At 41.5% G+C, this 27,621-nt stretch overlaps 1 protein-coding gene across 1 annotated transcript in view; it reads right to left on the reverse strand.

The window, feature by feature from the left end:
• The window catches only part of LOC111959243 (insulin-like growth factor-binding protein 2-B), a 30,947-nt gene continuing 3,326 nt past the window's right edge, over positions 1 to 27,621 (reverse strand). The window contains exons 2-4 of the mRNA XM_023980724.2: positions 18,846 to 19,010; positions 16,579 to 16,730; positions 1 to 872 (exon numbers count right to left, since the gene is read on the reverse strand). Of these exons, the coding sequence (XP_023836492.1) occupies positions 693 to 872; positions 16,579 to 16,730; positions 18,846 to 19,010 (497 nt within the window). The 3' untranslated portion in view covers positions 1 to 692. The remainder of the gene's footprint in view (positions 873 to 16,578; positions 16,731 to 18,845; positions 19,011 to 27,621) is intronic.

The following is a 27,621-nucleotide window of genomic DNA, read 5'->3' on the forward strand; positions in this document are numbered from 1 at the left end:
TTCGTTAGTTTGGTACGGATCTTCTATATGTCAAGGGCTTAATGTGAGGCTTTGTTAGTCCACCACACATATTGACTAGTGTGATGAGAGAAAGGTTGAATAAATAGATATGGAACGTGGCATGGAAGGCAAGCAGCTGCATAAATGGGAGGTTATATGCCGCCTGATACATCAATTGAACCAGATGCAGTGACAGCCCCGTGATTAGCATAGTGTTATCTCCGGCATCCATGCTACTCGCAGCACCTAGCCTATGAATAGCAGGGGACACAGCCAGTCAAACACACACACACACATACAGAYACACGCACACACATGAGCAAGCAAGCAGGCAGGCACACACGCACGTACAGTGCTTATGCCCACACAGTAAATACATATTCATGAAACTTGCTTTGAATTGTAGCATGGATAATGTCCTTGCCTTGTTCTCACACCCCTTTTATCAAACATCTTGATTTGCACAAATCTTTTTCACAAGGGAGACCTGTCCTAAGACAAGAGAAGTACTCGTTATCTCTCCCTCTCACGCACACATAAACATATAAAGACAACACCCCACTTATACACACACTTAAACAAAAACATGTAGGCTACATAGAAAGAAACCAATGCACATGACAACAATATCAGCTGTCAGTCAATTTGGACCGTTCCACCATTGGGGATATCTGGATGTGGGTGAAGCGCTGCTATGCCTCTGCCATATGCAGGACGACAGTGGGCAGTGTCCCAGTCGCCATCTCCTGCTCCTCCACATACTGGCTGCATTTGGGGTCCCCCCGCACCTTCGTGGACTGGGTGATCTGGACACCCGTGATGGGGTTAACGCACCAGCACTCGCCCCGCTGACCGTGGGTGGACATGTGGCACTGGAACACACGAGGGGGAGTGAKATGAGAGAGAAGGGTGGGGGGTGAGGGGGGAGAGGTGGGGGTTTAATGAGGCACTGGATACAGTCAGCGATGGGGCGTTTGGGGGGGCGTAGGCGGCATAACAAGAGGGCGTTTGCATTTGGATTGGCTGAGATGAGGTGGATGGGTAGGGCTCTGGCCCGCAATAACAGCCCATCCTCGGGACATTCCCCCCTCCCCAACCCCCCATCCCCCCTCTGTCCCCTCCAGCATGCTAGCTGGCCTCGGACCCCCCGTTGAGACCCCCCCCCATCCCGAGAATGAGGTTATAATTGAACTGATTTAACTGGACACTTCTTAGGCCACGCAAGAAAGGACCACGGGGACAGGGCCTGAGGGGAGGAGAGAGAAAAAACACACTTTCCATTTTTTCCTTCAATGAGAAAGAACAAAAAGTGACAGTTACAGTAATTGCGAGAGGAACAAAATGATTACCGAACGATTAAGTGTTGTTGGAGGTGCAGTGTTTTTTGAGCCCTGGGAACCGAGGGGTTTTGCCCTCATTCATTCTCTCTCTCTCTCACAACTTCAGACAGATGCCTTGATGCTGTATGTTCAGAATACAGATATGTCATATCATTGTTTTGACCACATTCTAAAAATAAGTGGGTCGTTCCAGCAACAAAGACAAGCTTGCAGAGGAAACTGGGAAAAGCTTCATTGGGAAACATTGTTTCGACTTAGTGTGGAAATCTTCCCAAGGTCTGCCTGAAAACAGTTTTATTACCTTGTAACTCTGGACACAGACGCTGTCGCCCCCATGTTGACAAAAATCGCCCCATTCTCGGGCATGGGGCGGGTGAGAGTGTGTGTGAGGGAGGGTGGTGGATAAGGGGGCATACTTTCCTGCTGGGCCTCTACCCACTGACTCTGCCTTCAAGGCATTCTTGAAAATAAATGTGTGTGTGTGTGCTTGTGTACAGTATGTGTGCGTGCAGATTATATTACATCTTTTAACAGTATGAGTTGAGTTAATGGTCCTGCACAGTCATCTTATTTCCCAAGTAAAAATTGCCTTTAAATTACCAAAACATCACCCATAATATTTTTATGCTATTTAAATGCTCAGAATTGAAGAAATTGTACCTTTTCTCTTATCTGTAACTATCAGGAAGCCTAAACGAACAGGCTGAGTGGGCAGGGAGCTTATAATCATGAACTCGCCTTGACTGACAGCTCTTTGAAATGCCCTTGTTGTTGTCAGGTAACAAGGTAAACAATGGGCCACATGTCATTGATGATAAGGTAAACAATGGGCCACATGTCATTCCAAGCCTAAATATCAGTGTTGTAGTACCCGAGTCCGATCTAAAGACCACATATTGAATGTCTTGATCTTGTCTCTGTGTCATATACATTATTACTTGGCCTTGACTCTGTCTCAGACAGTGAGAACTCATAATTTATTTCCAAGACTAGCAGAGTAAAAAATTCACTTCCATTCAGTGAGTGCATAAAACCACTTCACCAGGCTATATCATGAATCATTAAAGGGATACTTTGGGATGTCCAGTATGAAGGAAGTTAGAGGTAGTTTCGAGAGCCAATGCTAACTAGCGTTAGCACAATGACTGGAAGTTTATGGGTATCTACTAGCATGCTAGCAGAAACCCATAGACTTCCAGTCATTTTGCTAACTCTAGTTAGAATTGGCTAGCGAAACTAACTATAACTTCCTTCATACTGGGCACAGAGACATAAAATTGGTATCCACAAGTTCATCTGACTCTGGGGAAGTAGATAACGTGCCTTATTGCCAAAACCCAGAAGAATCCCTTTCATATCTTATTGCTTATTGAAACTGGGCTTTCTACTTTACTCATAACATTACTGTCCATTCGTTAAAGAAAATCCTCAAACTTTGTCGCGATCGTCAGAATTTCCTTGATTCATTGGTTTGGAAGAGTAGGGAAATTGTTTGAAGTTTGAACGCTCACTATTAGTAAAGGAAGACCGTGAAGTTGTAACAGTCTTTATGTCTATTATAGACATGTTTGCGCAGTGGAGAACCATCACTACTGGAACTTCAGTTGGAGAAAAATAAATCTTCCAACACATTGTACCAAACTCAAATATGAAGAAAAATAGCAGAAAGGTAGCATAATTTAATGCGCCCAGCTGAATCAAATAGGCCTGAGGCTGAGCCAAGCTTCGGGCTGCCACTCACACAGAGACAGTACCTGCATGGATAATGCTACCAGCAACAACACTGCTTACACAACCTATGGTAGACTAACGCCATCACTATCACACTATCACCAAAAGTGACAACAGTGACACATCAAAGGTTGTGTGTGACAGGCTTGTGATGCAGGTGAGTGCACTTTTTGTAAAACACATAGCTGGTGTAACGATCTTCGTCTGGAGAAAGAGAGGAGGACCAAAGCGCAGCGTGGTAAGTGTTCATGATGAATCTTTAATAGAACAAACTGAACACTGAGATACAAAAACAATAAAGTGAACTACTGAAAACCGAAACAGTTCCGTGTGGAACACACAGACACGGAAGACAACCACCCACAAAACACAACAGAAAACAGGCTATCTAAATATGGTTCCCAATCAGAGRCAATGACTAACACCTGCCTCTGATTGAGAACCATATCAGGCCAAACGAAAAACCCAACATAGAAACACAAAACATAGATAACCCACCCAACTCACGCCCTGACCATACTAAAACAAAGAAAATACAAAAGAACTAAGGTCAGAACGTGACAGTTGGGGCCAATAGAAAGACAGCACTCACACACAGCATGATGTTAAAGGATAAGCAGCCTATTCACTCAGACATAATAAGCCAGTACAGTAGGTCCCAATCATAACAATACAAAAACACAACCATTAGGCATAGGATTTCCCAATCGAAATGTACAACTCTTYCTTCGCATTGCAAACATATTTTTTATGTTCAGCACACAAATTAAGCGGTGATCCAAAGATTAAATGCAACAAGTTTAATGCAAGTCATTTTCAAAGAGATAGCTAACAGCAAGCGAGCTGCAATAAAAACCACAGTTCCACTCACCAGGTGATGATAGCTTGAAACTTAACTTCTTGTGAAAGTTCATCTTGAAAAGGGCAAACCTAACAAATTAGCAACAATATCCTCTTCGATAACACCTGCTGCAGYYGCTGCAAACTAGCCTACAAAAAGCTAGCTGGCTAGACCGTGGGAAAATTACTGCTCGCTATTGTGCAGTGACCTGTCGGCCTTCCAGAAGGCATAAGCTCTCATATGTTTTTGTAAAAATGGTACCACCCAGTCAAAATGTGATTGGTTGATTGGTAACACTTTACTTGACACCCAGTGTCATAACACATTATGACACGATCATAACATCTCATAATTTGTCATAACCTGTCATAATATGGTCATAACACTGTCATGACCCATATATGTACACCTGTTGTGACATAYATTGCGTTATTTTATGGCTGGTTATGACACCTACATAAGAGTGTCAAAACCCACATTTATTAAAATGTGTTTTTCCCTGCCAAGAAGTTTCTTAAGTCCTTTGTTGATGTTGTAATGAATTCTTTACAGTCATGTTTTTATCCATCATATTTTAAATAACTTGAAGAAAATACACTTTATGACACTGTCTAGAAGCATTATGACCATCCTGTTTCAATTTACTTGGGCAAAGAAAATGCATTTTATGACACTGTCAAGAAGCATTATGACCATCCTGTGTCACTTTACTTGGGCAAAGAAAATGCATTTTATGACACTGTCAAGAAGCATTATGACCATCCTGTGTCACTTTACTTGGGCAAAGAAAATGCATTTTATGACACTGTCAAGGAACATTACGACTATCATATTCATACAAACCAGATAGGCCTATCACGTACATGAAGAGGGTGTCTTGTCCTGCTCCTGAAATCTGCACCTGCATTCATCTTAGTCATCAGAAACAGAGCATTGGGGAAGGTGCATGTCTGACATCAATGTGTGCGCAATTAAAATGATACTTTAATATGGTAAATTTTAGAAAACGTAATATAACATAAACATACTGTTGACAAGTAGGCTATGGTGTAATGGAATGTTTTGCCTTGTTTGGTAGGTTTTGGGGGTTTGGACCATGTTATCTATGTATCATAACCAGCCATAAAACAACGCAATATGTTACAACAGGTGTAAATATATGGGTCATGACAGTGTTATGACCATATTATGACAGGTTATGACACGTTATGTCAGCCGTTATGACACGTTATGTCAGCCGTTATGACATATTATGACATGATTATGACCGTGTCATAACGTGTTATGACACTGGGAGTCAAGTAAAGTCTTAGCAGTTGATTCCACTGTCACTTCCAAATTCTGACCCAATAAATGGTTGAGGAGGAGTCTATCGTGTCCGGAAGCAAATTCATCATTCATTTTCTGTATTAAGGGTTCACTCAAACATCGATTTAACTACTGACAGTTACAGCTGATTTCAGAATTGTATATTGATTTGCTCTCCTTAAATATAAGTAATCTGTTTCATTCGTTTCAGTCTCTGAATTGTTTAATCAAACTTTTCACCACCAGCTCCTGATATCAGGGCATAAAAACTACAATCTGTCTCCTGAGTTAGCCCAGTGAGCATGTGTTTCYGGCTGGCACACATGCGCACTAGGCCCAAGCTCATTTTCCCTGGTTTTCCCTGGCTAAACTAGCTGGCTAGCGGTCCTCATTGCCAAACTTCATAAATACTGCACCCTCTACTTCAAAACTMATTTGGTAGTTATACAATTATGTAACTAAGAAATACTCTGAAAAGAAACTTGAAAATGGTGTATTGTTTTGTTGAATAGTCATGACTGGTTYGAGATATCTGTTGTAAGACGATGGTGGTGAAGGATAGTATTGCTACTATGTTATTTATAATGAGTGATACCGGGAGAAAAATGTACCTCTCTGAAATGAAAATAGACGGCCCTCCCTTCAGTAAAATAATTTATATTTTTACCTGACCTTCCCTGAATGTTTGAAAAAAACAAGTGACCGTCCCCTTTACCCAGAGAACATGCCTACTATTTACATTCACTCCTAGGACAGCCTAGAGCCTTTAGATATGCTGTTTTAGAAACTGTAGTAACTTGACAAGGAATGCCCACACGCAATTCAACATGACTTTCCTTTACTTWCAACCTAATAAATAAAAGGTGTACAGACATGTACAAAYGGTACAAACACAGCAAAGCGATACAGSCCACTCAACCTGTGGTAGAGTTGCATTGAACAGGTCCAAGTCCGGGTGATGACATCATCAAAGGGGAAAGGTCACAGTCAAAGCCAATGCCAATAATAACCATGAACACATGAATAGTAATCATACTATACTGCAGGTAAGTACGATAACATATTCAATGTAATTATTTATATAGTGTCGACACCATAACAGAAACTGTTCTTCGTTTTGTAAGCATTAGCCTACATGGCAAAGTAGCCAGGAGATTGTGTAGTCACATTCCACCTTTGACAAGGGAAGGGGGAAAGATCTCCGTTATAATAAAAGCAATGAATGAATTTATCATTTTATTTGCGGTCCGAGAAAAAATTGCTTTTTATAAATTAAATTCCACATAATTTTACATGACTGGAGACATGCAGAATCTTTAAATACCACAACAGAGTATGACAACGAATGAGTGCCTGCTGTAGCACCAAAGAGGTTTTGATTTCTATACAGGCTATTGCTAAGAAAGAGGATAGTCTATATTTGGAACAGTGCTGAAGTTGTCTATCAATTAAAAAAATTGTAGAGCAACAAAACCAGTTACAACTGAAGTATCTGACCATCAATAGATTCAAGAAAAAGCCATTTGTTTTTTAACACAGCAGGTAGGCCTATATGCACTTGTAACTTTTTACCATCTTGAAATTACCATTTTCTAATGTGTTCTATTTTATTCCATGATATTCTTGTTACAAAATTGACTTGTGTTGACTGTGATTAGGAAATACAAATATAAGAGCATCTGCTAAGCTAAATTACCCTACTAGACAGTGCATTCGGAAAGTATTCAGACCCCTTGACTTTTTCCACATTTTGCTACGTTACAGCCTTATTCTAAAATGTATTGAATACATATTTTTCCTTATCAATCTACACACAATATCCCATAATGATAAAGCAAAAACTTTTTWGCAAATGTATGAAAAATAAAAAACATATCATATTTACATAACTATTCATACCCTTTGCTATGAGACTCGAAATTGAGCTCAGGTGCATCCTGTTTCCATTTATCATCCTTGAGATGTTTCTACAAMTTGATTGGAGAAAATGGTGTGGTAAATTCAAATGATTGGACATTGATTGGAAAGGCACACACCTGTCTATATAAGGTCCCACATCATGTCAGATCAAAAACCAAGCCATGAGGYCGGAGGAATTGTTCGTAGAGCTCAGAGACAGGATTGTGTCGAGGCACAGATCTGGGGAAGGGTACCAAAACATTTCTGCAGCATTGAAGGTCCTGAAGAACACAGAGGCCACCAACATTTTCTTCTTTTTTTTTTCCCAATTTCATGGTATCCAATTGGTAGTATTTACAGTCTTGTCTCATCGCTGCAATCCCGTACGGACTTGGGAGAGGCGAAAGTCGAGAGCCATGCGTCCTCCGAAACACAACCCAACCTAGCCGCACTGCTTCTTGACACAACGCACATCCAACCCGGAAGCCAGCCGCACCAATGTGTCGGAGGAAACACCGTACACCTGACCTGGTCAGTGTGCACTGCGCCCGGCCCGCCACAGGAGTCGCTAGTGCGTGATGAGACAAGGATATCCCTGCCGGCCAAACCCTCGCTAACCCGGACGACGCTGGGTCAATTGTGCCTCGCCCCATGGACCTCCCGGTCGCGGCCGGCTGCGACAGAGCCTGGGCTCGAACCCAGAATCTCTGTGGCACTGCGATGCAGTGCATTAAACCACTGCGCCCCCGGGAGACCCGGCCACCACATTCTTAAATGGAAGAATTTTGGAACTGCCAAGACTCTCCCTAGAGCTGACCTACCCAAACTGAACAATTATAGGAGAAGGGCTTTGGTCAGGGAGGTGACCAAGATCCCAACGGTCACGCTGACAGAGCTCCAGAGTTCCTCTGTGGAGATGGGATAACCTTTTATTTATTATTTACCTTTATTTAACTAGGCAAGTCAGTTAAAAACAATCTCTTATTTACAATGACGGCCTAACCCGGCCAAACCCGGACGACGCTGGGCCAATTGTGCGCTGCTCTATGGGACTCCCAATCACGGCCAGATGTGATACAGCCTGGATACAAACCAGGGTGTGTAGTGATGCCTCTTGCACTGAGATGCAGTGCCTTAGACCGCTATGCCACTCAGAGCGCGAAGGACAACCTTCCTAACCTTAACCTTCCAGAAGGACAACCATCTCTGCAGCACTCCACCAATCAGGCCTTTATGGTAGAGTTGCCAGACGGAAGCCACTCCTCAGTAAAAGGCACATGACAGCCCAATTGGAGTTTGCCAAAAAGCACCCAAAGGACTCTCCGACCATGAAGAACAAGGTTCATCTGGTCTAATTAAACCAAGATAGAAGTCTTTGGCCTGAATGCCAAGCGTCACGTCTGGAGGAAACCTGGCACCATCCCTACGGTGAAGCATGGTGGTGGCAGCATCATGCTGTGGGGATGTTCTTTAGCAGCAGGGAGTGGGAGACTAGTCAGAATCAAGGGAAAGATGAACGGAGCAAAGTACAGAGAGATCCTTGATRAAAACCTGCTTTATCAATAAAGGCCTTATCAATAATGAATTGTATATTGCTTATTAACAACATTTGGCATKTCCATGCTCAGCCATAATGCAATTTACAGTAGGCCTAGCCCCTATATCAGTGTGAATGGTATGTACTGTATATATTTCCACATTAAAGTCATGCAATTATTTAGAACAATGTTGACTGCAAACAGCTTCAAGTTAACGTATTTAGCAAAGATGGGATGGKTCTACATTTTCTTATTGTCACACCCTGGCCATAGAGAGGCTTTTATTCTCTATTTTGGTTAGGCCAGGGTGTGACTAGGGTGGGCATTCTAGTTTCTTTATTTCTATGTTTTCTATTTCTTTGTGTTTGGCCKGGTGTGGTTCTCAATCAGAGGCAGCTGTCTATCGTTGTCTCTGATTGAGCACCATACTTAGGTAGCCCTTTATTTCCACCTGTCTTTGTGGGAAGTTGACTTTTGTTTAGGGCACATAGCCTTTAGCTTCACGGTTTGTTTTTGTAGTGGTTGTTGTTTTGTTCGGTGTCTTTTTCCAAATAAAGAGAAAATGTACTCTCACCACGCTGCACCTTGGTCCTCTTCTGTTAACGGTCGTGACAGTTATTTTATTTTATTTTATTTTGATGTCGTAAAACTGTTTAACACACTATAACGGACTAACATTGGAATTTGAATTGATTCCAAGGCAATACCCTAAATTCACAACTTGAAGCAATCACTTATTTAGCCATGGAGCACATTTTGACGAGGGGCTAAGCCTCGACACAACTGGTTTATTCATCAAACCCAGCCTTTTCCCACCACCACCACCACCAGCACTGCACTGATTATTTGGGTTGTGAAAATAGCAAAAATGTTTCTGACACTCCACCAAACCTATAGTGTTACCACCAGTGCTTAGATTTACCATTGAGTTTGGTTTGCTTATCGAGTACAAACTACATGACCCTCCCCTGAACTAAATAAAAAATAGTAAACCCTCCCCCTGACTGAAATTGAAAAAGCATGACCCTCCCGCATTTTCCTCCGGTAATAATTGTGTAAATTCCGACCACCCCCTTAACGCAGATCCAAGTTAGCTGGACGTTTCTGACTGGTCTTGGAACTGTGACAACGAGCAGCCTCTCCCCGCTTGGCTGGATGGGATAGTAGTGACTTTGCCAACACATACAGATATGTACACAGCACAGGAGGCTGCTGAGGGGAGAACACCTCATAATAATGTCTGGAACAGAGCAAATGGAATGGCATCAATCACCTGGAAACCATGTGTTTGATGTATTTGATACCGTTCCACTCATGCCGCTCCAGTCATTAACAGTCTTGTACCCTTAACCTTTTTTCAACTAACTATTGTATTTGTTGTTTAAATGTCACAAGTTAATTGACATGAGACAAACTAGAGAAAATAGAAACCCTACAGATCGCAATGGCTACAATGAATGGCTAAATTACTTCCGGACACTAAGGGTGCATGGAGCAGATAACTTTCTATCTAACTTCTGATGGCCTAGCAAATGGCTGACTTAGCTATCTAGATTTATCTCCCCAGACACCACCAAAGAAAAATCCTCACTGGATCTTTTTTTCTCTTCAGTGTTCACACATTCCTTTCCAACAAAAACTGAAGAGATTAAATCAGAATATAATTGAAAATAATAATATAGTTATAATATTATTGAAATATTATTGAAAAAATTCAATAGAAATTAACACGAAATGTATATTTTAAAACGACACCATTCTGAATGTCTAAAGAGTTCTTCTGAAATATGAACACAGAAAYAGTTGACATTTTGATCTCTTATTATGGTGGCAATTGGAGAAAATGACATTCATGGTCTTTAATTGGACTCACATTTTTCTGGTTTCTCTCTTGACTCAGTCTCKGATCCCTCGTCCCCCTCCAGTTCTCGTTCTTGATTTGAACTCGATTTGCTGCGGTCTTGCTCTTGAGTTGGTCTCACTTTAGGTGGTCTCGAATGCAACACTGCTAATAGTATGCCTCAACTCATTTTCTCCGCTAAATGCTCTCATGATCAACAGACCTGATCATGGACTGTTAGATATCAGATAAACAGCAGCAATACACAATTGCATTCCTATTGTTTTGCAACTAATTACAGAATATGGTTGGTTCACTTCTTCACAATAATTAGTAAAGCCTGAGTCACCTTAGAAGCTTAGACAAAAGGGAACGTACATGAAAATAGCATACAATAAGTCTACTGGACAATTTATTGGTACCTCTACATAAACATTATAAATGACAAAATTTTAAGAATTGTATCTATTGATCAAACATTTATTTGATCATTTATAATAGGCCAGCATAGCCGAAATATTGATCAACATGAACACTCATGAGAAATAAWGGTGAGAAATAATGGTGAGACATCATTTGACTTTTTAAAACATATCAGCCAGTGTGCAGGACCCATTGATTCACACTCATGTCCTATCTGAAAGCTTGAAAATAAACTACACAAAGTAACAAAATGTGATATCACATCACGTAAAAGTGAATAACTTAGGCTTTAGGAAATGCGACCAACTACAGATATTGATGGAAGCATGGGAGGAGGGGGACCCATGTGCCCCACATCAATGAAGCATGCTTCAGTCACCCACTTGGTAACGGGCACACAATGTCATTTTGTCTTCTTAGTCTGGGTATATTCTGGTCTCGACGTCATATAACCAAATGATGAACAGTTTATTTTGCCTAACAACAAACCAGATGTTGTTACAGGTCTTATGGCGGTTGTTATTTAAAACAAATCTTAAATAATTGAATCTTCTCATCAAGCTTATAAACTAAAAAATCTGGGGGAAAAATCATACATTTTGCAATAAAAGCACCAAATCTGGCACAGAGGTAGTACCCTGGAAATATTCAGATATAGAGCCACCCCAGACTTGGCCCCTGGGGGGTGTGACAGACATTTTTTTAAATGCCCACCAACGGTACCCTTATTTCACAATTCAGAATAACTGTTTTGAGATAAAGGCACCAACTTTGGAACAGAGGTAGGTTTATGGACCCTGAGAATATGTTAATATGGAGACACCACAGATTTGGCCCCTGGGAGGAGTGACAGCCATTTTTCAAAATGGCCGCATTTTGTAACACTATTTTACAATCCAGAAGGACTATTTTGAGATAAACACACAAAATTTGGCACAGAACTACATTTATGTAGCCTGAAAAGCTTTTAATATGGATCCACCACAGATCTGGCCCCTGGGGACTGTGGCGGCCATTTTACAAAAAAGGCTACTGTTGGTAATACACTCTTAATGTTCTGAGGGCCTGTTTTTAGATAAATCTACCTCTGTGCCACATTTGGTGTGTTTATGTAGCCTCAAAATATTTAGATATTGACTCACACCCTTGGGGCCGTAGCAGCCATTTTACAAAATGGCCACTGTTGGTAATATAATGTTAATGTTCTGAAATACTTTTTTTTAGATATGGAGCCAAGACATATTTGGCCCCTGGGTGCCTTAACAGTCGTCTTATGAAATGGCCACAGACGGTAACACTGCTCTGTGTAGGGTGCCGTCTTTCGGATGGGACGTTAAACGGGTGTCCTGACTCTCTGAGGTCATTAAAGATCCCATGGCACTTATCGTAAGAGTAGGGGTGTTAACCCCGGTGTCCTGGCTAAATTCCCAATCTGGCCCTCAACCATCACGGTCACCTAATAATCCCCAGTTTACAATTGGCTCATTCATCCCCCTCCTCTCCCCTGTAACTATTCCCCAGGTCGTTGCTGCAAATGAGAACGTGTTCTCAGTCACCTTACCTGGTAAAATAACGTTAAAATTTTTTTTTTTTTTAAATATATAAAAAAAAATATATATATAACAAAAATATGAAAAAAATAAATAAACAATTTTAATAATAAAATAAAAAAAATAAAAAAAATATAATATACAGTTCAGAAATCTTATTTTGAGATTAACACACCCAATTTGGCACGAATGTAGATTTAGGTACCCTGAAAAGATTTAGATATGGAGCCTGAAAGGCGTGAGAACCATTAGCCTCATAGGTTTTGTATTGAAGTAAATATACCCAGAGGAGGACAGAAGCTAGCTGTCCTCCGGCAATACCACAGTGCTAGTCTACAGAGTGATGCTGAGGCTACTGTAGACCTTCAATGCAAAACCACGTGTTTTAATCAATTATTTGGTGAAGTGAATATATTTAGTATAGTTTCATTCATATAAAAACTATATGTTTTACTACTTAAATTTTTATGAGGATGGTCCTCCCCTTCCTCTTCTGAGGAGCCTCCACTGATATATACATACAGTTGAAGTCGGAAGTTTACATACACTTAGGTTGGAGTCATTCAAACTCGCTTTTCAACCACTCCACACATTTCTTGTTAACAAACTATAGTTTTGGCAAGTCGATTAAGACATCTACTTTGTGCATGACACGAGTAATGTTTCCGACAATTGTTTACAGACAGATTATTTCACTTATAATTCACTGTACCACAATTCCAGTGGGTCAGAAGTAGACGCGTTCTGTCTCCTAGAGATGAACGTACTTTGGTGCGAGAAGTGCAAGTCAATCCTAGAACAACAGCAAAGGACCTTGTGAAGATGCTGGAGGAAACAGRTACAAAAGTATCTATATCCACAGTAAAACGAGTCCTATATAGACATAACCTGAAAGGCCGCTCAGCAAGGAAGAAGCCACTGCTCCAAAACCGCCATAAAAAAAGCCAGACTACGGTTTGCAACTGCACATGGGGACAAAGATCATACTTTTTGGAGAAATGTCCTCTGGTCTGATGAAACAAAAATAGAACTGTTTGACCATAATGACCATTGTTATATTGTAGGAAAAAGGGGGTGGCTTGCAATCTGAAGAACACCATCCCAACTGTGAAGCACAGGGGTGGCAGCATCATGTTGTGGGGGTGCTTTGCTGTARRAGGAGTGTCCATCACAAAAYCCTGACCTCAATCCCATAGAAAATTTGTGGACAGAACTGAAAAAGCGTGTTCGAGCAAGGAGGCCTACAATCCTGATTCAGTTACACCAGCTCTGTCAGGAGGAATGGGACAAAATTCACCCAACTTATTGTGGGAAGCTTGTGCAAGGCTACCCAAAACATTCGACCCAAGTTAAACAATTTAAAGGCAATGCTACCAAATACTAATTGAGTGTATGTAAACTTCTGACCAAATGGGAATGTGATGAAAGAAATAAAAGCTGAAATAAATCATTCTCTCTGCTATCATTCTGACGTTTCACATTCTTAAAAAAAAGTGGTGATCCTAACTGACCTAAAACAGGGAATTTTTACTCAGATTAAATGTCAGGAATTGTGAAAATCTGCGTTTAAATGTATTTCGTTAAGGTGTATGTAAACTTCCGAATTCAACTGTATTTACTGTATTCTATTCTATAGTCAATTAGTCAATGCCGCTCCGACAGTGCTCGTCCAAATATTTATATATTCTTAATTCCATTGCTTTACTTTAGATTTGTGTGTATTGTTGTGAAATTGATAGATATTACTTCGCTGTTGGAGCTAGAAACACAAGCATTTCGCAGTTCCCATTGGCTGTAGTGGCCATAACATCGTGGCAATAACAAGGAAAGCCAAAGTGCCAAAGGTTGGGCCTAAAGAAATTCATAAGAGATCTTACAAAATGTTTTCTTACTCTTTTGTTAAAATCATTTATGTTGGTCTGATGTGTATGAGGAAGTGAATCTGGATACAGCACTGGAGGTATTTACCCATTAAGAAAATAACTGAGAACTCTTAGAGCCCTCTGGATTGATGATGAATAAAATAATTGTATGGTTCAAAGAAATTATGGAAAAGAGATGGCAAACAAGTCAAGCTGCTCAGCTGATTGGTTAACAAACTGTAAATGGAGAAATGTTGTACCTAAACTTACCAAAATGAAGAATAAATTATATTACAAAACCAAGATAAATTACATAAAACACAATCTACCTTGAATTATACCATGGGAGGAAAACCCAATTCATTTCCATCGTTCATTGAAATTGATGGGTCCTTTAGCTATTGCCAATCATTTCAATTACTATTTCATTAGTAAAGTGGTAAAACTCAGAAGTGAAATTACAACATCGAACGATGAACCACCATATTTTGGTAAAAAATATCTAACAATGAAAGAGAAGGATTGCTGTTTTGAATTTGGTCAAGTTAGTGTGGGAGAGGTGGAAGAATTTGATTTGAAGTAATTCCACTGCCTAAAAATAGTAAAGCACCCTTTGCTGGCTCTAACAGCAGCCCAATCATTTTGCTGCCTGTTCTTAGTAAACTGAAGGAGATAATTGTGTTTGACCAAATGCAATGCTATTTTTCAGAGAACAAGTTCACTACTGACTTTCAGCATACACATAGAGAAAGGCAATCAATTTATACTGACTGACTCAGATGACAGATTATTAGTGAAAAGAAATTGATAGTAAGATTATATTTGGAGCTGTATTGTTAGATTACAGTGCTGCGTTTGATGTTATTGATCATACATTGGTATTGAAGAAACTCACTTGTTTTGGCTTTACATTACCTGCCATCACATGGTTGGAGAGTTATTTATCCAATAGAACCCAAAGTGGTCTTCAATGGAAGCTTCTCTAACATCACATATATACAATGTGGTGTCCCTCGAGGGAAGTTGTCTTCGGCCATATCAGTGTTACTTTTCATGTTTTGTGTTTTTTATGGACCCCATGACGAATAGCTGCAGCCTCTGCAAAAGCTAATGGGGAATCAAATAAATAAACAAATAAATAAACAAATAAACACACTGCTGATGACTGGCAGCCTGGTGAAGCAGCAGCTGTGTTAATGCTGAGCAACCGAGTTGCTCCATCCAGTGTTAGAATTCTGAGATTGGGTTGAAAAATATATTAGTGTTGTCAGAAATGCTACAAAAATATAGTACATCATTGCTTATCTATTGGCACTTGAAACCGATAAATTATAAATTGAATCAAAACTGTTGCCCCTAAAATGTATTCAGTCCGAAAGGTGGCAAGTCTAATAGTCACTTTATGGATGCTGTAGTCTCGTTCTTATCCAATAGCGCGATATTGAGCTAGGTGGGGGGGGGGTTCTTCCTAATGCTGACAATCCTGTTAAAAATCCTGTTCCCTGAAATGGCCGGATGGCTCAGGACGAGGGGCAGGGAGTGTGTACCTACAATCAAGGTGATTTGCGAATTTCATCGACAATATTGGCATAGCTATGAAAGTAAGTAGATTTAAATTTAACATTGAGCTTCAACTAAAATCTACATATGAATAATATCATAAGGCCTTACTTTGATGCCCATGTTTACCCCAACATAGGGTTGTTAGGAACCTACTGGTTTACAGGCCACATCAGGCCTGCAAGTAACATAATGCTGACTTGCGAAGTGATATGTCATTCCTATTGGAATCCAGACAGAGTTATGGCATCCAACRGTTGGAATTTTTATTCAACCACAACCTGCATTCCTTAATGACACTCAGGGTTAGGAATATTGATAAAGGGGACTACCTAAACCATTTAAACTAGAACAACCATTTCAKTAAAGGGTGCAATAAATCTACCTAACTGATAGTAGTTAGTTATTTATCTTTGTGTAGCATAAGATTCATGAATCAATCAATGTACATGCAAAAATCGAGCTGCAGTAGAGCATGCTGGGGATAATGATGGCCATAGTTTTGATAGAAATGTTTTACTCTCCACAGAGTAAAACAGACACAATCACAATCTCACAGTCAACACTGGTTATTAACATCAACACTGTGGTTCTTTTAGAAATGTTACACTGAAAAATCAACACTGGCCAATATGCTGTGAGGCTACAGTATATTACATTAACCATATCAATGATTTGAGGCTCACCTGTTTGAGATTGTATTGGCCCCTTCTGTCACAATTGGGGAAGTTGAGCTCGTACAGATTCTCCAGCGGTTCCCTGTTGTCATGGAAGGTCATCTTGGAGATCTCCTCCAGCACCTTGTCCATCTCCTGTTGACAATGGCTCTGAAAAGCACAGACAAAATGCTGACTGTTGAACTAATACACATTCAACTCAGCACCATCCAGTACATAGCGTTGAGCCAGTAACTGAAATGCTGCTGGATCGAGTCCCCGAGCTGACAAGGTAAAAATATGTCGTTCTGCCCCTGAGCAAGGCAGTTAACCCACTGTTCCCCGGGCGTCACAGACGTGGATGTCGATTAAGGCAGCCCCCCGCACCTCTCTGATTCAGAGGGGTTGGGTTAAATGCGGAAGGCATTCAGTTGTACAACTGACTAGGTATCCCCCCCCCCCCTTTCCTTTCCCTTAAATAAGTGATTGAATTGTATGACGGGTGCACAGCGTGACAGAGCTGAGGGCTGTGTTTTCCGGCCTATGTATACTATACAGTAGTGTATGACAGCCATCAAAGTGGATCAGTGTGTCCTCCAACGGTTTGGTCTGGGACAAGAGAGCGGCAGGACCCGCCAGGGTTCTTATCTGGACCTTACAATAACATATGGATGCTAAGTTCCCACACATTCTATTGAGGGAAGGAGGATGTAGAAAAAGCGAGCTTTTAACTTAGCAATTCTTCTCATGTCTAGTTGGAGTAAATAATGATCTCACTATATTTACCTCATACTCCAAACACTCACGTTAACAGAAAACCCATCTTTAACACTCCATTTCACCAAACCCCAGGTTGGAACATTTTTGAATTGTCATTTTAGTTGTCCCTCCACAACCCATAACTTACCAACCCCCAGAACTGACTCCCCCATTTGCCTACCCCCATTTACTGCATTAGTATATCCATTGTTGTCTCTAATGKTCTCATCAATTGTGTTCCCTCTCGCTTCTTTTGTGTTTTGTGGCAATACATAGAGTTAAATGAGGGAGAAGATCTGGGCATGTATATGATTGTTTCCTAGGTCGGAACACTTATGGCTCTTCTCTGTGGGCCCCGAGGGCCACGCTTATTAGCATGCCACATGTTTTTGCTTTAAACAAAGTTCACATGAACCGGACGACAGTGGGTTGTAAGCCACGTGATCTTGAATGAAGCACATAAACACTGTTGAATGAGTGCTGTTTGTTGGCAGTGTGCAAATTTAACACAATTCAACTTAGCTCGAATATTTCTACTGATTGACGGTGAAAATACTGTCAATATTTGATAGTATTTTGTAAACAGTTATACCAATTGCAGTATTAAAATAAATAGGGCCAAATGTATAAGAATATTGGCCTTCAGTGGTCTATGTAAATAAATGACAATCTGTCAACACATATAAATATATCAAGATTTTATTGACATACAAAGTAGCTGTGTGTTTGTGTGTGTACGGAAGAGGGCACTGCCGTACCAAATACCAACCAGGGTCATTAAGGCCAGTATTCAATCAATTGCATATAGTGGATTTACAGATACCACTTTCAGAACTGTGATCAATTTACACAACAGTGTGTTTAGGGAGGTTGGGAGGCTCTAGGATCAGTTGACCCTACCCAAATCCATGTTTTTCTCTCCAATTTCATGATATCCAATTGTTAATTACAGTCCTGACCCATCGCTGCAACTCCCATACGGACTCGGGAGAGGTGAAGGTCGAGAGCCATGCGTTCTCCGAAACACGACCCTGTCAAGCCACACTGCTTCTTGACACACTGCTCGCTTAACCCGGCCGCTCCAATGTTTCGGAGGAAACACTGTACAACTGGCGACCGTGTTAGCGTTCATGCGCCCAGCCCGCCACAGTCGCTAGAGCGCGGTGGGACAAGGACATCTCGGCCGGCCAAACCCTCTCCTGACCCAGATGATGCTGGGCCAATTGTGTGTCGCCTTATAGGTCTCCCGGTCATGGCCGGCTGCGACATAGTCCGGTATCAAACCCGGTTCTGTAGTGACGCCTCAAGCACTGCGATGCAGTGCCTTAGACCGCTGCGCCACTCGGAAGGCCCTAAGTTTAGCCATTCTAAGCTATGTAGTGTCATAATACTAATTACTCATCAAGTTTCTGAACTGTATCTCTCAGATAGCGGATGTGAACAAAGATGGATTTTTATTTATTTTTTGAATGGTTTGTCCTGACCTGAGTGCGGCCCACTCAGGTCAGGACAAACCATTCAAAAAAATAAATAAAAATCCTGGGTCCTAGGTTCCTCAGGGCGGGTGTTGGTCTTCATCTTGGTCTTGAGCTCGTTCTGGGCCTGCCTCACAGCCTTCTGTTTGGACCACATCCAGGGGCTGGCATCTTTGGTCGGCTTCTTCTGAGGGGGACCCTCAGCGCCCTGCAGCTCCACTATAGGTCCTGCATGCACACACACACACACACACACACACACACGCACACACAAACAAAGACTTAGTGCACTCTTAGAAAAAAGGTGGTACTGTATCTAGAACCAAAAATGGTTCTTTGGCTGTCCCCATAGGAGAACCCTATGAARAACCCCTTTTGGTTCCAATTAGAACCCTTTTGGGTTCCTTGTAGAACTGTTTTCACAGAGGGTTCTACATGGAACCAATAATAGTTCTCCTATTGGGACAGCCACAGAACCATTTTGGAACCTTTTATTCTAAGAGTGTACATGCCCCGAATACAAACAAGGACATCTGCACATAAAAAGTTTATATGCACCGGAAACTCGTTCCAAACAAAGAGAAAATGATTGCTGAAGAAAATGTTCCCCTTATAGACTCTCAGGGTCGACAGAACACACACACCCATAGATACACACACAATTGTTTGCTCTCCTTTAATTAATCCCAAAGGAGCTTTCAAAGCAYTATGTTTCTAATGACAGGTTTCTGTAAACAATGTGTTATCTTTGGAAGACAAAAGATTCACATTGGCTCCCTCAAGGCACCATCCTGCTGGTACAGTATGTGTCTCACACCCTGATGTCACTTCTCCTGCTGAGTCTCAGAAGTGGTCGGGACTATAATCTCATTGGTGACAGTTTGTATGTACTACAGGTTGTAAATAATGATGAGAGATGGTGCCTAAGATTGGTTGTGTGGTTAAAATCAAAGCCCTCAGCACATACAGTGCCTTCAGAAAGTATTCACACYCCTTGACTTTTTCCCCCCAAAATTGTGTTACAGCCTGAATTTAAAACGGATTACATTTATATATGTTTTTGCCACTGGCCTACACATAATACCCCATAGCAGCAATGTAAAAAGGGGGAGCAATGCAAATAGTCTGGGTAGCCATTTGATTAGATGTTCAGGAGTCTTATGGCTTTGGGGTAGAAACTGTTTAGAAGCTTCTTGGACCTAGACTTGGATCTCCGGTACTGCTTGCCGTGCGGTAGCAGAGAGAACAGTCTATGACTTGGGTGACTAGAGTCATTGACCATTTTTTGGRCTTTCCTCTGACACCGCCTAGTATATAGGTCCTAGATGTCAGGAATCTTGGCCCCAGTGATGTACTGGGCCGTACACAGTACCCTCTGTAACACCTTACGGTCAGATGCAGAGCAGTTTCCATACCAGACGGTGATGCAACCGGCCAGGATGCTCTTGATAGTGCAGCTGTAGAACCTTTTGAGGATCTGGGGACTCATTAAAAATCTTTTCAGTCTCCTGAGAGGGAAAAGGTGTCGCCGTGCTCTCTTCACAACTGTCTTGGTGTGTTTGAACCATGTTAGTTCGTTGGTGGAACTTGAAACTCTCGACCCGCTCCACTTCAGCCCCATCATTGTTAATGGGGGCCTGTTCAGCCTTCCTTTTCCTATAGCCYACGATCACTTTGTTTTGTTCACATTGAGGGAGAAGTTGTTGTCCTGGCACCACACTGCCAGGTCTCTGACCTCCTCCCTATAGGCTGTCTCCTCATTGTCGGTGATCAGGCCTACCACTGTCATCAGCAAAGTGAATGATTGTGTTGGAGTCGTGCTTGACCACGCAGTCATGGGAGAACAGGGAGTACAGGAGGGGACTAAGCACGCACCCCTAACGGGCCCCAGTGTTGAGGATCAGCGTGGCAGATGTGTTGTTGCCTAACATTACCACCTGGGGGAGGCCCGTCAGGAAGTCCAGGATCCAGTTGCAGAAGGAGGTGTTTAGTCCCAGGGTCCTTAGTTAAGTGATGCGCTTGGTGGGTACTATGGTGGTGAACGCTGAGCTCTAGTCAATGAACAGCATTCTCACATAGGTGTTCCTTTTGTCCAGGTGGGAAAGGGCAGTGTGGAGTGCGATTGAGAATTGGAGTGGGTCTAGGGTTTCCAGCATGATGGTGTTGATGTGAGCCATGACCAGCCTTTCAAAGCACTTCATGGTTACCAACGTGAGTGCTACGGGTCGGTAATCATTTAGGCAGGTGGTCTGTTTGAAACATGTAGGTATTACAGACTCAGTCAGGGAGAGGTTGAAAATGGAAGTGAAGAGACTTGCCAGTTGGTCCGCGTATGCTTTGAGTACACGTCCTGGTAATCCTTCTGGCCACGCAGMTTTGTGAATGTTGACCTGTTTAAAGGTCTTGCTCACATCGGCTACGGAGAGCGTGATCACACAGTCGTCCGGAACAGCTGGTGCTCTCATGCAAGCTTCAGTGAAGCGAGCATAAAGGGCATTTAGCTCGTCTGGTAGGCTCACGTCAGTGGGCAGCTCATGGCTGGGTTTCCCTTTGTAGTCCATAACAGTTTTCAAGCCCTGCCATATCTGACGAGCGTCAGAGCCGGTGTCTGTTTGATGGTTCACTTTGCAAGTTTGATGGTTTGTCTGATGGCATAGCAGGATTTCTTATAAGTGTCCGGATTAGTGTCCCGCTCCTTGAAAGCGCCTTTAGCTCGGTGCGGATGTTGCCTGTAATCCATGGCTTCTGTTTGGGATGTGTACGTACGGTCACTGTGAGGAGGAAGTTGTCGATGCACTTATTGATGAAGCCGGTGACTGAGGTGGTATACTCAATGCCATTGGATGAATCCCAGAACATATTCCAGTCTGTGCTAGCAAAACAGTCCTGTAGCGTAGCATCCGCATCATCTGACCACTTCCGTATTGAGCGATACTGGTACTTCCTGCTTTAGTTATTGCTTGTAAGCAGGAATCAGGAGGATAGAATTATGGTCAGATTGGCCAAATGGAGGGAGAGGGAGAGCTTTGTAGGGAGGTAAAGGTGGTCTAGAGTTTTTCCTCTGGTTGCACATGTGACATGCTGGTAGAAATTAGGTAAAAACATATTTAAGTTTGCCTGCATTAAAGCTTATCATGAGGTATTCTACCTCAGGCGAGCAATACCTCGAGACTTCTTTAATATTTGATATTGCGCACCAGCAGTTATTGACAAATAGACACACACCCCTGCCCCTCATCTTACCAGACATATCTGCTCTGTCCTGCCGATGCAAGGAGAAACMAGCCATCTCTATATTATCCGTGTCGTTGTTTAGCCACGTCTCGGTGAAACATAAGATATTATCGTTTTTAATGTCCCTTTGGCAGGATAGTCTTAATCGTAGATCGTTCAGTTTGTTTTCCAATGATTGCAAGTTGGCTATTAATACGGAGGGTAGTGGTGGTTTACCTACTCGTCGCCAAATTCTTACAGGGCACCCCGCCCTCCTCCCCCTTTTTCTCCATCTTTCATCACGCGGATGATGGGGATTTGGGCCTTGTCTTGACAAAGCGGTGTATCCTTTGCGTCAGACTCATTAAAGAAAAAATCTTAGTCTAGTTCGAAGTAAGTAATCGCTGTTCTGATGTCCAAAAGCTATTTTCGGTCATAAGAGACGGTAGCAGCAACATTATGTACAAAATGAGTTACAAACAATGTGAAAAAACAAACAAAATAGCACAGTGGTTAGGAGCCCATAAAAGACAATATTGAATGTTCCTAAGTGGCCTAGTTACAGTTTTGACTTAAATTCATTGAAAATCTATGGSRRAAAAAAATGGTTGTCTWGCAATGATCAACAACCAACTTGACAGAGCTTGAATAATTTTAAAGAGTTTCTCTTTAAGACATTTCTAAACATTTGTATTCACTTTGTCATTATGTGGTACTGAGTGTAGATGGGTGAGAAAAAGCATATATTTAATGGATTTTGAATTCAGTCTGTAACAAAACAAAATGTGGACTAAGTCAAGAGGTATGCAAACTTTATAAAGGCACTGTATATGAGCCTCTAGCTGAGAGAGATCGAATCCCGGTCCCACCTGTCTTTTACACTGTTTTCCTTCTATCTGTAAAAAAATATATATAATTATAAAAAATAAAACAATTGTGGTGGTGGATAAAGTTGTACCCAAATGTTAATCTTTGTTTGGTCCACCTGAAGTTTTATAATCTTTGGCAAAGCGTTATCTGTATTACAACACAAGCTGTGCCATGCTGTCCCAGTTACACTGTCTTTCACACTACACTTTTGTAGCATCGCTCGGTTCACAAAAATTAGGCTGAATTGGCCCAACAATGGATATGGGGAATTTTCAGGAGGGCTCAGATTTACAAAACGTCTACATTCTGATATAGTTACACTCATTTCCTAGTCACTCAGTTTTGAAACCCAGAAACGCTGTTTATAACTTAGCTGAATTTTGCTATTCTTATAGAGAACACTGGTGGAGAATTGTTGACTGCGGATCAGAACATTACTCCCTATCATGGGAAGCGAGCAGGGAATAGTATGGAAGCACTTTTAGCCTGGTTTTCTTGCTGATTAAGGACTTTCTGCCTGCCTTCTCAGTGGAGGTGAACTACCTCCTGGGGGCACTGTGTGAGCGTGTGTGTGTTTGTGCGTGTGTCTCTGTGTGTGTGTGTCTCACTCCACTAACTCTTATCTGTAATTAGGGAGGCACAAACAGAGGAATGCAGCTCTAAGACAGTAAACCACTCCCAGGAGGGATAGAGCAACCCATTGACTTGACAAAGGTATTCAAACAGAGTACAGTCACTGTGCCAGAGTGTCTGAGAGAGAGAGAGATTTTTTCACTTTTGATTATTATCTAGTTCACCTGCTTTGGCAATGTTAACATATGTTTAACATGCCAATAAAGCCCTTAAATTGAATTTAATTGAGAGGGCGAGAGAGAATGAGAGAATGAGAGAGGGGGTATTCATATCTATTCTTGTGTGTATTTATACACCATTTTTTTATTACTTTACTTAGTATGCTTCTCCTCAAAATGTCAGGAATGGCTTACTGTCCACTGGTTAAAATGTCCACAGCAGTAGAGAGTATAGCGTTCATTGTTCTGGACAGATTGAATGCTTTGTGGCAGTAGCTATTGAAATTCCAAATTTCAGGAGAATTATACACGTTTCAGCCAACAACCATCAGCTTGTTAGTTTCACTTTGAAACACTAGTGTTGATCCCATCTTGGCAGCATAGCAACTGCATGTTAGAAAGTTATGTGAACCTTGGCTTTGAGAATGCTACTGAACATGCTTTCACAGCTGTCTGAATTAGTGATATACAGTATTTACAATGTCAATTAAAATGGTACCGTTCTTTTGGACATTGGTTGTCATTTACAGTATAACTGTGCTCAAAATGTGGTAAATAGGTTGCAAATCACAAGATTTTTCTTCTGCCAAGATAATGGCCGTACCTTGTGATGGTTCCTTCCACTTGAGGCTAAACCTCTTCAAACAAGTTCAGTTGGCAAACAGTAAAATTATTGTGTAGGTTTTGTCGAAGCAGGGAGCCCAAAAATATGATGGTTTGCTTCTTCTTCCAACTCAAGTTTTCTGCTCCCAAAAAACATGAGGTCTAGTCTTGTGTTTGATGACTTAGCACTTATTCCAAAAGGAATTACAGTCAAAAGTGTCATATCAGTCAACCTCCATAGATTTTGTGTCAATTGCAATGTGTCTAACTTATGCTAAAAAGCTAGCAACAACTCACAAGTAGAGATACAAATAGTCCCAAAATTCTTATCATGGAATAGTAATGATGTGCCTAACATCGTCACCAGGCTAATTGCGCATATAAACACCAACGACTCAAATCTGGCCTTTGTGGTAGTAAACCTGACGGGGGTCTGAACTGATTTCAMCTGGGTTTTTCTCCTCAAGAAAAACTAGATTTGAATCTTGAGGGTGTGGTTTGATGTGTATGTGTTATGATCAATATATGGCAGTTATTGTTGTTTGTTCCTCTTCACTTACCGTGGTTGAGTTATCCCAAGCCCCAAACATCCTGCACCACCRTGCTATCTACGAAATTGGCTAAAGGAATGACAGTTGTGTTTGGGATGCTAATGTTGACTCACGAATGTGTGGATGTTTGAGTTGTGGGAAAAAACAAGCCTTTGATAATGAACAAGACTTGTTCTTTCAACATAACATTGGCGATGATGTATTGTAGCTATGTCTTGTTCGTTGTCTCATTGGGTAGTTCTACTGTCTGTAAAGGAATGGGTGTGCTATAGGTTGATTCTGCTACTACAACTGGATAGCGTGCAGCTGTGCTCAGATGATTTGGGTGCTAACAGGCAGTGGTCCCACGTTAGTGGGAATGTGGGCAGGACTGAAATCTAAACCCAACATGAGAAAAACATTTACATCCTTTATTCCATTAATCTCACAAAACACTGACGTTATAAATTATCCAACTTTACACTTGTTTTGTCAATTTTGGGACTACAATTGATGTTTGCGACTACTATCAATTCCACATGGAACATTTTATACCAGAGAAGTAGTTTTGTTTTTGATTCAGCTCCTCTAAGTATTTGTCATTATTTGATCTGAGCGAATTACATGACTGTGAGGCATGGTTCTGAATCAGAAACATGTTGTGTGCTAGCAAAAACATTCCCCCAATCTTGAGAGTAGCGAGCTAGCTGTAGCTAGCTAGCTACCTTTTATCTCTAGCTAACTTAACCCAATAAGTGCCGCCGTAACACCTGCATGTTTTGGACTTCTAAACCCTTTTCAACATTGTGTGTTTGAGCTACACAATTTGATTAGTCTATTTCATCTGCATCCGTAGATACCAATCATTGGTCTGTGTGATTAACAGGAGCTGAGATAGAGCAGTGTTTGTGAGACAAGGGCAGATCCCGTAAAAAAAAACAAGTCTGTGGAGTCCAATAGTTTGAGCTACAAACTATTAAAAGCTATCTATGAAAAGGTGAGACTCTCACGAACACGCACATGTAACATGTCTATGAAGATCACAAGCTACATAAGAGTCTTTAGAAGGTATGTGGGTCTTCTACATAGAAGATCATAGGAAATCCCAGAACATAGTGTCTATAATACTRTAATAACTTTACATAGTTACTGTCACAAACTCCAAACTCCACACAGTTGTCACTGGCTAGCTGGATATTTATTTCCCATCCAGCCAACAATTTCTGTAGTTACAGCATCCATATACATTTGATCAGGTTTTTGCTTTGGCGCACTTTATTATTTTATTGACATTTGTCAATAAAACTAATGTATGCAACTGTTTATGTCAAATTGTTTTGTGTTCTACTTGTATCCCTGGTTGTCTTAAAAAGAAAATGGTAAAACACTTAATTGTGAGGCTAAATATAATGGCTGGACATGCAGATAAATGAAATTCTAATTTTTAATAGGGGGAATTTAGAAGCCTTGCTGGCTATACATTATCCAAATCTATGATCAATATGGGTTGTGCTTGTTAGGAAAACCAACAACCCCAGTAAAAACAACAGTATGGACTCAAATGKCCAGTGTTGGGGAATAGTGCAAAACATGTTCCATGTGGAATTGATAGTAGTGGCAAACATCAATTGTAGTCCCAAAATTGACAAACGTTCAGCCCATCAGGAAGTCCAGGATCCAGTTGCAGAGTGAGGTGTTTAGTCCCAGGGTCCTTAGCTTAGTGATGAGCTTTGAGGGCACTATGGTGTTGAACGATGAGCTGTAATGAATCAATGAATAGCATTCTCACATATGTGTTCCTTTTGTCCAAGTGGGAAAGGACAGTGTTGAGTACAATAGAGATTGCATCATCTGTGGATCTGTTGGGGCGGTGTGCAAATCGGAGTGGGTCTAGGGTTTCTGGGATAATGGGATAATGGTGTTGATGTGAGCTATGACCAGCCTTTCAAAGCACTTCATGGCTACAGACGTGAGTGCTACGGGTCGGTAATCATTTTGGCAGGTTACCTTAGTGTTAATTTCGGCACAGGGACTATGGTTGTCTGCTTGAAACATGTTGGTATTACAGACTCAGTCAGGGACAGGTTGAAAATGTCAGTAAAGACACTTGCCAGTTGGTCAGCGCATGCTCGGAGTACACGTCCTGGTAATCCGTCTGGCCCTGCAGCCTTGTGAATGTTGACCTGTTTAAAGGTCTACTCACATCGGCTACGGAGAGCGTGATCACACAGTCGTCCGGAACGGTAATTTAGCTTGTCTGGTAGGTTCATGTCACYGGGCAGCTCGTGGCTGTGCTTCCCTTTGTAGTCTGTAATAGTTTGCAAGCCCTGCCACATCTGACGAGCGTCGGAGCTGGTGTAGTATGATTCAGTCTTAGTCCTGTATTGACATCCCGCTATGCCCCCATGGTTCCTCTGGGGACATAGCGGGATTTCTTAACTTCTTGTGGATAGGGGGCAGCATTTTCAGGTTTGGATGAAAAGCGTGCCCAGAGTAAACTGCCTCCTACTCAGTCCCAGATGCTAATATATGCAATTATTAGTATTGGATAGAAAACACTCTGAAATTTCTAAAACTGTTTGAATCATGTCTGTGACTATAACAGAACTTATTTGGCAGGCAAAAGTTTTCATTGGGAATCCAGATTTCTAAGGGACCTTCCTGCAGTTTCTATCGCTTCCACTGGATGTCAACAGTCTTTAGAAATTGGTTGAAGTTTTTCCTTTGAGAAATGAAGAAGTAGCCATGTTCAGAATGAGGCTCCAGTGAAGTGTACTGTTTGTTAGAGGCGCGTGACCAGAAAGCATGCTACACATTGTTTTCCTCCGGTAT

Source organism: Salvelinus sp. IW2-2015, linkage group LG36 (genome assembly GCF_002910315.2).
Source record: "Salvelinus sp. IW2-2015 linkage group LG36, ASM291031v2, whole genome shotgun sequence".
Classification (NCBI taxonomy): domain Eukaryota; kingdom Metazoa; phylum Chordata; class Actinopteri; order Salmoniformes; family Salmonidae; genus Salvelinus; species Salvelinus sp. IW2-2015.